Source organism: Heliangelus exortis, chromosome 21, assembly GCF_036169615.1.
Source record: "Heliangelus exortis chromosome 21, bHelExo1.hap1, whole genome shotgun sequence".
Classification (NCBI taxonomy): Eukaryota; Metazoa; Chordata; class Aves; order Apodiformes; family Trochilidae; genus Heliangelus; species Heliangelus exortis.
Window position 1 is genome coordinate 4137754 of NC_092442.1, and position 9413 is coordinate 4147166.

At 43.2% G+C, this 9413-nt stretch overlaps 1 protein-coding gene across 7 annotated transcripts in view; it reads left to right on the top strand.

Annotated features, from left to right (window-relative positions):
* Window positions 1-8341, top strand: part of COL26A1 (collagen type XXVI alpha 1 chain) — a 155083-nt gene extending 146742 nt beyond the window's left edge. For 4 of the 7 annotated variants that reach the window (XM_071765004.1, XM_071765007.1, XM_071765008.1 and 1 more), the window contains 3 exons: window positions 336-380; window positions 1384-1468; window positions 4520-8341. In XM_071765004.1, the coding sequence (XP_071621105.1) occupies window positions 336-380; window positions 1384-1468; window positions 4520-4692 (303 nt within the window). In that variant the 3' untranslated portion in view covers window positions 4693-8341. The remainder of the gene's footprint in view (window positions 1-335; window positions 381-1383; window positions 1469-4519) is intronic. The other 3 variants (XM_071765009.1, XM_071765010.1, XM_071765011.1) reach the window with 3 other exon arrangements.
* The last annotated feature ends 1072 nt before the right edge of the window (window positions 8342-9413 follow it).

The following is a 9413-nucleotide window of genomic DNA, read 5'->3' on the forward strand; positions in this document are numbered from 1 at the left end:
ACAGTATTTTTATCTCAGTGTGAGCTAAAAGCATTGCTCATTGAGATGGTCATGAGATGCATAGTCTTGTTGCAGACAGCCCCTCCTTGGCCACTCCTGGCCAAGTTCATCAGTCTTAGAAATGGTGATGACCTCTTGGGAAGCTTTTGGGAGCCAGGACAGAGCTTGAGCGAGCACTTAAGACCCTTGGTGTGAAGTGTCAGAGGATCAGTTTGTTTTCTGCTGGCAAAAAGCTTCTGCCTTTAAATTGTTCCCTTAGAGGGAAGGGATGGAAGTGATCCTGAACAGCATTCTTGGTCACATGAAAACATATTTCTGTTTCTTGTCTGTTTTAGGGTGAACCAGGCAAGAAGGGTGAGGAAGGTGACAAAGGTGCTGATGTAAGCATGTGTTTTTACTGTTCTACACTCCTTTTTGTCTCTTTACTATCTTCAACCATACTCCCTTTGGCAGGCTGCTCTGCGGAGGGCAAGGAACCTGTCCACAGCTAAAAGTGCAGAGCAAGAGATTATTTGAACCTCGAGTTTGTTCTTAATGCCTATTCAAAGCCCTTGTCATTGAGCTTTCCTTTGCCACGTTGTCAGCTGTCCTTGTCACCCTGCTCTCTGAGCACCTTCTCAGTCCCCAGTGGTTGTTCTGCCAACAGAACTGCTACGAAGTAAGGAAATACTCTTCATTGTCCCTTCCACAAGCTTGGGGACAAACTCCCAGAAGAGATCAAACTGCATGTGCAGAGAATTGACATTCTTACATCTCTGTTCTCCTGCCATAAAGTACTTCTCAACATCTGACTGTCCCTTCAAGCCCATATCTGAGGCAATGGGGGCAACAAGCTACAGCTTGAATGTACATGAAAGTGTGAGGACAGGTTTCAGGCTGCATTTGGCCCAGCTAAGAGCTCTGTGAGAAGATGGGTTGCAGGCCACTGTTCCTAAGGAAACAGTGTTCCTAAGGGAGCAACAAGATGGTGCTAACCACATGTCCCAGTCTCCTGGTGGACAACAAAGAGAAAGCCCAGGTAAGTCACTGATGTTCAGAGTAAATGTCAGATGAGAGCAAAACCTGTTCTCCGGGTAGCTCAGCATAGTTGCTTAAGGTTTGACAGGAATTTGCACCCTGGGTTTGGCCCACTGCACAAGCAGGAACCAAACTGAAAGGCTTGGCTTTGGGTCAGAGGCTCTGCAAACACGAGGCATAACTGAGGAGCTTTTTTTCAAGAGGGATTTCTCCTGCATTCCTACTTAACCCTTACACCTTTTCTCCCCTTTTACATCTTTTCTCAGCAGTCACACTGCATAGTTTGGTGTTGTGGAGGCCACATGATGAACAAGAAGCCTATCCTGCAACATTATACCAATGATAGTTTTCTTTTCCTTCTCACAGGGGGAAGGTGTCCAACAACTTCGAGAAGCTCTGAAGATTTTAGCAGAGAGGGTATTAATTCTTGAGCACATGATAGGAATTCATGGTAAGCGTTGTTAAGATTTTTTTTTCTGGACAGTTAGGAGCTCTGTTCTGGCTGCTCCTTGATGATTGAACAGTGACCCAAACCCTCAGTTTAGTATCTGTTTAAGTCAGGTTTTCAAAATGAAGTATTCAACATGATGTAAAGAATGCTTAGAACTGTTTTGGCACTAAAGATTCCACCATGGTTTCTCTGGCTTTACAGTAGCAGGTGAAATGACCCTGGCAATAATTTTGATTGCAATTCAGAAAGCCAAGTCACGAGCAGCAGCTCAAGCCATGTGGCACAGATCATCTACCAGCTTCCCAGGGAGCTGCTTTGTTCAAGTCTTTAGGCCAGATAATTTAATCCTGTTAATCGTGTCTTCCAAGTGACTTTAACACCACTGAGGCCCTTCCCTTCTGTAGCACTGTACTGCACAGAGAAAGCCCAACCACTGCTACACATTACCCTGAAACCAGTGATCCCTGAATGTCTTGTGATTACAACTTACATAAAACCTGCTTTCACAGCCAGATTTAAAGAAAGTCTCACATGTTCTTTGTTGAGATAGACTTTATGTTGTCTGTTGAGGCTATCAGCCATCACTAGTACAGTGTGTGGCATCATCCTTTAATGAGTGTTTTATTCCCTTAACCAGAGTATAGGCTTGTGCAGTCACAGATCAGACCCCCCTCCTTTTGGGATACTTGAGGATCAATTCTCTGACAGCTGCCAAATGTTGCTGTGCCAATGTCTCCCCTTTCAGAAACAGAGTAGAGGCAAAATGTTGTTCAGGTCCACCAGTCCAGCCTGGGAGAAGCAAGCCCGTTCCTCAGCACTAAAACAAGCATTTTTTTAACCAAGTCCCATAGCACTTTTCTTTCTATTTTGTCCTTGGCACGTGGCATTTCATTCCTGGCCTCACTTGTAAAGCACTTTCCTTCAGATAGACATCCACTGTGCTTATGAAGTGGCCTTTGGATATTGATTCAGCCAATGAAAATGCTAAATGGTTAAAATGTCCACCAGTTCCTAAGCAAGTGACTTTAAAAGTGCACCAAGATCCCACAAGCCCCTTCTGAAGCCAGCAGAGGGCTAAAATGAAAATGCCACTGAGCCCTGCAAGCCAGAGCACTGTCAGTGCAAGGTTCTCTGTTACAGGGCTTGACCTGGCTTTGGGGGCTGCACTGCTCTTAATGTTCAACACCCCTGTGGCTTCTGGAGGCCCAAAGCACTGTTTCCAAGCAAAAAGCAGCAACAGCTTAAGCTTTGGGAAATCATGAATCACAAAACCATGATTTAACCACAGTCACCCTGACCTTACCTCCACATTAATTCTAGTTTGCTTCCTATTTTCATTGGATTTTATAGCCACGAGCAGGAGATGTTTGCCTGCTTTGCTTTGGTGGTGGTACCAGGAAGGTGCCCCCTAGATTACTCAGGCAGTAACTCATGCCCAGCCCTAATGTTCTCTGGGAAAGAGGGGAAGGGCAACCCAGTCCATAGGCACAGCAGAGTGTCTACAGGATGCAGGGCCTGCCCTTCAGTTGTCATTTCCCTTATACTAATACAAAGTGTAATGTCAGCTCTGCAGGCAGCTTGTATGGACCCTGGGGCTGCCCCTGCAGAACTGCCTCATTTATCTGTTCTGTCCATTGTCTGCTTGGCAATACAGCAGCAAGGCATGCAGTGCTGCTGGCTTGAAACAACCTTTTTAGCAAAGCATTTTTACTGATAAAAATGTCTTTTGTGTTACTGCTTGGGATGGAGATGAGATATGTTTATCCAGGTATGCCTCTATACCAGTGTAACTGCATCAGCACAACTGGATGGATTTTAATTATACATTGTAGTTGAGGTCATGTTTAAACACCTGTGTTGCATGCCTGTATATAAAATGTTTCTTTTTTAATACTATTTAATCCTACCCTAGATTACTGTATTTTTTATTCTGTGCTTTCTTCAGTGCTGAGTTAATTCCAGTCTTTACCTTAAAACACATTTTAGGCCCCACAAAAACACTGTTGTTTAGAAAGAGAACTTGGAAAGTAAAGCATTTTTGTCTTGTTCAATTATGTTTATCCCTGTATGTCTATATGGCTTTTAAAAACCCCAAACAACAGTAAAAGACCTAAAATAACAAAACAGAATTTCCTTGAGCCCAGACCACCCTGCACTGAAAGGCATTGCACAGGTTTAACTCACCCAGCACCAACTATCTGGTCATGTTCCCACCATAGGTGTTAAGGATTTTACCACAGGTCCCTGGGCAGCCCAACTCAGCCCAGCTTGAAAGACCCACGCAGAAATGCCAATGGCATGCTCTCATTTTCCAGAGAAACATCACAATCAGTGTGGTTTCCAAAACCACAGCCACCCAAGCAACAAGCCAAAACATACCAGCAAACAAACCTCTGCAATGGGAAGGCAGTCTGAGATGATCTGGCCTAGCAAAGTGCAGAAAGCAGCCCACAAAAAGGACACCCAAAAGCCCAGATTGTTTGGCAGTGGTTGCTTCCAGTGAAGCAGCACAAAACCTTCAGCAGTCACAGGCTGCCTTGTGGGATCAAACCAAGGTGTGCTGGGAGAAATATTCATTCTCAGCTGTACTGCTAATTGGGCTGTAGCCTAGGATGGATCAGTCCTTTCATTCAGTCTTTTCAGTGCCTCAAAGTGTCCTTCTTTATAGGGAGGAAAATGGTACTTAAACCCCAGGAGCATCACTTCCCAATGATTGCTTGGCCCCAGCCTTCAATCCCAGGAGCCTGTGGGCACTCCCAAGCAGCACCTGCAGCCTAAGCACAACTACAATCAGTACAAGAAATTAATTACAAATGAGTACAGAACCTACTGGGCCTGTACTTACCCCAGAGAGCTTAGAGCAGAGAGAAAAGATCTCATGTAGGAGTAGGAGGATAGCAGCAAACGGGTAGCTCCTCGCTTGCTTGCTGGATGGAAAGACAACAGGAGGGATGACACTTCTCCCTGAAGTATCCTTCAGAAGGGCCCATTTACCCCTTCCTTAGCCTCCCCTGTTAAATAGTGCTTTCCCGTGACTTTCTCTCCTTACAGACTCTTTATCTTCCATTGAGCCAGGCTCTGGACAAGATGTGATCCCGGGCTCCCCTCTGAGAACCAGCATCAAGATCAAGCGTGGAGGACCACAGCAGCCACAGCCCTACCAGATCCTCTCTTCACTGCTGGATGACAGTGAAGCCAAAAGGAGAAGCAATCGGATGAAGTAGGAGCATCTGTGTGTGTTCTCCCTGTCTGTTCACCACTTAAAGATACAGTATCCCAGTGCTTAATTGCAGAGTGCAAATGAAGTGAGTAGGAGGCTGCAGTGTTGGCAACTGGGTCTCTTTACCCAGCCAATGCTACACCCTTATTGCAGGGAACATCTCATCCATAGGTTAGAGAGGGTCGTATGAACATTTTTCTTGATTTTGTTGTTTTGCCTTTGGAATACCAAGTGGCAGGTACCATCAGAAGCTGTCTACACAAACGACACCTCCTGACTGTGTCTCAAGAGTTTAATCTCCCCTTGTTTCCTCACTGCCCTTGAAAGTTACTCAGTTAAAGCACTGCTTAACTGGCTGAGACAATCAATCCCATCTAGATGCAAAGCCAAGCCTTAACATTGTCCATTGCTATAGCTGGTGCTCTCTGCTTTTATTTCATGTGGTGGTATCATGCTGACTTCCAGGTGAAGGTACCACATCCACAGGCCATTAAAGCACAACCTGCAAGCATTTCTTTTAAGCAAAGAACAAACTGGAAAATTCAGACAACATTTAAAACTGTTATTCTGAAAAATCAGGTTACTCATTGGACTTTAGCATTGAAATCTTGGCTTTTCACATTGCTAATTGCATGTGAGTGGGATTATTTCTATTCATGGTTGGCTAAGCAAGGACTTTTGATGCAAATGTTCATGGCAACACTGACTATCTTCAGTGTACCTAGACTGTTTCTGTGAAAATATAGATCAGTTTGTATGAGATAGGAAATTGTGCAAGAATTTTCTCATATCGTGTTCATTGTGCATACATCCAGAGGTAATGCATTTAAGTAGTAGCAATAACTATTCACAGGCAAGGATATTTTGCAATAGTTGCTTAATCCTACATCAATAAGGAAAAATATTTTCACAGTGTTTTGTTTTTCTCTTGAGTAAATCCTTACTGTTTTTCTCTGGAGACAGTGTGTTTAGTGAACCACCACCTAAGGAATTAGTGCCTTGTCAGAGCTTCTCTTGCACTGGGAGTTAAATACAAAGTCATTTTACTTTTTACAATAACTTGTTACTTCGGGGAAGTCCCAGCTTCCAGGGCTAAGAAGGTGAACCTGCCCTTCAGTGGCAAATGAATCACTACATGTGCTGCACAAACCAAACTGGACAAGCTGGTGTCATTCATGTAGACAGTGATATTTTGTTAGAAAGGGTGAGACTAACCAACAGAACTGTTGGTACTGTTTTTATTTCTTTTTTAATTTCCACACCCCCCTGTTCTGATAGTTTTCAAATTCAGCCCAGAACAAAAGTGAGCAAATACATAAGGGCTTGATAAGCTTGGTCTTGATCCCGTGGAGATTACCAGACAAAGCTTTGGCTTCCAGGAGACAGCCCCTTATGCCTACCAGTAAGTGATGGAACATCAGGCCCCCCAGACTGAAGGGAAATCCCAGTTCAGTCTAAATGGGTACAGTGGGCAGGCTGGTGCTAGCTCTAGTTTCTTGCCACATTCAGAAAGTGTCCTTATGGCAGTTTCAGCAACTAAATTAAACCAAAGTGAGCTTCAAAAAGGGAATTGGCAAAATTCATTTTCATTGGTCCTGTGGCTACGGGGTTGAATTTGAGGAAGAGGGAGTACAATGAGGCCATTTTCACTTCCCTGACATTTTGGAGCCTTCACACTGAATTAACAGAGAAATTTTTCTTCTGCCAAGTTTGTCTTCCTGAATCCAAAACTATTGCATTAGCCTGATGAGTGCTCCCTCCAAGTAATTCATACACTAGGATATTCACATACTAGGATTTGGAATTTTAAATTGTTCAGAAGAAATTACTGGCAAGATCAAATTCAATGGAAGTTGTTTGTAATGAATCGTGCCTGGTTGGTTGTCAAAAGACCGGTTAGGTTTGGGTTGCAACAGTTTTAATTACTGACTTTTCCAGCTTTCTGTATGAGCTATGTGATTTTTTTCCTCCCCCCAGTTCTTGTTTTATTTAGCTACCCCTCTGTCTCATGCAGTACTCTATCTTTAATTTGGGTGACAGTAGGTTTATACCAAATGGACTTTCTCTCTCAGCAGGGGTTTTGTTCCTCTCTACTTACACAAGGGTTGGACCACACTGTTGTGCAGTCCCAGTTTAATTATCTTTTAAAGGTGAACACAGCCTCACATGGTGACAGTAATGACATTCATAACTAAGCAAACCACTCCAACCACATTTTCCATCTTAGGCAGGATACTAAGATTCATTTTAGCCAGGGCATATAATGCATCCTGCCATGTCTGTGTAACCTAGAGAGTGGATTTATTTTGAATGCGTGCTCATTTAGAAATATATTTTAATTGACATGTTTATGTTTAGTGCTTTATATGCATACTGTGCAATACCATAGTGTGATCTTTTCCTTTTTTTTTTTTTTTTTTCCCTAAGACGTCTTTGAAATTCTTAATGGATTTTTTTTTTTTTTTTGAGGTCCAATGTGTTTCTGACTTGGATCAGTTCTGGTAGTAGTAGCACATTTTCCTTTCCTTGAGCTAGCCAGAAGCAGCAGCAATACATTGCACAACCAAGAATCTTTGCAATTTGTGCACCCTGATGTTCACCAGCAACCTGGTACTCCTGGGAGGTGGAGAATGCTTCTCTCCAGAGTATCTCATTTGCACTTACTGTAAAGAATTGATAGCAATCCAGGGAAATAGGAATAAACTAGAGAGAAGAACACTCACCTGCTCCCACCAAACACCACAGTAATTTTAATTTTGCCATAGGATTTCACAGGAAGAGATCATTAAGAAAAAAACCAACAAACAGATCTAGATCTCCACCTAGCACGGGCTGGTGCTGCTTTCCCTGGAGCAGAGCACATGGCTCACAAGTGGCTTTCTGGGAGTTTGGCTCTGGGATTGGGGTTCAATCCCAGTCTCTGCAATGAATAATCTTAATGTAGGAATCTGACCACTGTGACAGAGGCTTCTAAAGGACAATCAGCTTCTGGAGTAACTGCTTAGTAAAATGTAAATCCATTCTCCATGTTTACAGCCTCTGTCTCATTTGAGATCACATTCCATTCTGGTGTTTGGTGGTATAGGGGATTAAACTACTCAGTTTCTGTGACTGCATTGAAATCAAGGAATTCAAAGGTGCTATAATTGTCCATAAAGCACATTCCCATCCATAGAAGGAAATGTTAACTTTTTCACTAGTTATTTTACACAGTAATTTTTTTTATTTATATCGGTGTGTTTCGTCTGTGTGCAAATGGTCCCAGCTTCTCTCATTGTAATAAGCTTTACAACCATTTGGTCTTTTTATAGGGCAGCCATAGGCAGTATCTTGCAATCATGTGTAATTTCTTAACTTAGAGCAAGAATAAATCTCATCTGACATGATGAACTCATTTATGGCAGGCTCTAATGTTTGTTGTAAACACAACCTGTTTGTTCCACCTCTTGCATGGTTACTTATCTGTTTTCATATTGCTATGTTATTGTTCAAAATATCTATTTCTCTTTATTTGCTATGGGTTTTGTTACTGTATATGGAATGTTTTGTATTCAGCATTTTCTTACAGAGCGGAGTGGGAACAGTATTCAAGAACCCACAAATACCAAAGACCTTTCATGTAATGCACTGAGAAATAAACATACTGTAAATGAGTCTGACGTCAGGTGTCCTGTATTTACCCAGTTCAGAGCAAGTTCAAGCAAAATGCATCCTGGAATTAGGGCATCTGTTTTGCTTTCCTGCCAGCTCAACTTTCTCTCACTATATGTTTGCAGGTCCCTCAAAAAAACCCTTGTGCATAAAGACCCTGCTTCTGGTCATGTTCCTCAGGGTGGAGTTGCTACAAGGGTGTTCAGTAATTACTGCCAAGTCTGACCATTTCCTTGCCCATGATGGGACTGACTCCTCTGCAGATACTGGATAGATTTGTGTCTAGGACAGCACCCTCAGTCACTACTGCAGATTCCCAGCCATGCTCACTAGGTAGAGGGGAATATCCCACCTTTGTGATGAGGCATTTCATTCCCAGGGCAGCCAGTTCAGACACTGTCAGCTTTGAGCATCTTGTTTTGCATTTGCAGAGCAAGGCACTGTCTGGCTATGGCAGCCTCTTCCTGCCCTGTTCCTCCAGGAGCTCCATGTCAGTCCAGGCCCAGGGCTCACAGCTCCTGGGAGGGAAGCTTTACTCTGACTGAGCTGTGGCTGTAGGAGAGGAACCTGGGCTGCTTCTGTCAAAGAGGTGACAGCTCTGGTTTCTGAACTTGTTTTTTTTACATCCTAACAGAACCAAGAGATATGTAAATCACAGCCAATTATTTTCCTCCTACTGATCAGATTACACTGCAGGTATGCAGATACCAATATTGTAGCAAAGGCCAAGTGTTGTAACCACTGAGAAGCATCCAGAGTGTCAAGGCCTCTGCTTCATACAGTTTTTTTGCATCTCTGATGAGGACATACTCAAGGTTACTTGATGCCAAACATTCCCATGCAGCACTTCTCTGAGTCTCTCAGGGTGTATTTATCTTGGTTTTTGTGTCCTTACACCTCCAACTCTGACACATTTATCCTTGCAAAAAAGTCCTCTGAGGGAAGGCAGTTCTGTTAATCACTACTGTACAGATTGGGAGTTGCTGGATAAAAGGCTAAATTAATTTCTTGGGATGTTTGTGGCTGTGCTGGTCTGCCAAACACAAAATTAGCATCAGGCCCATGTTGGTCTCT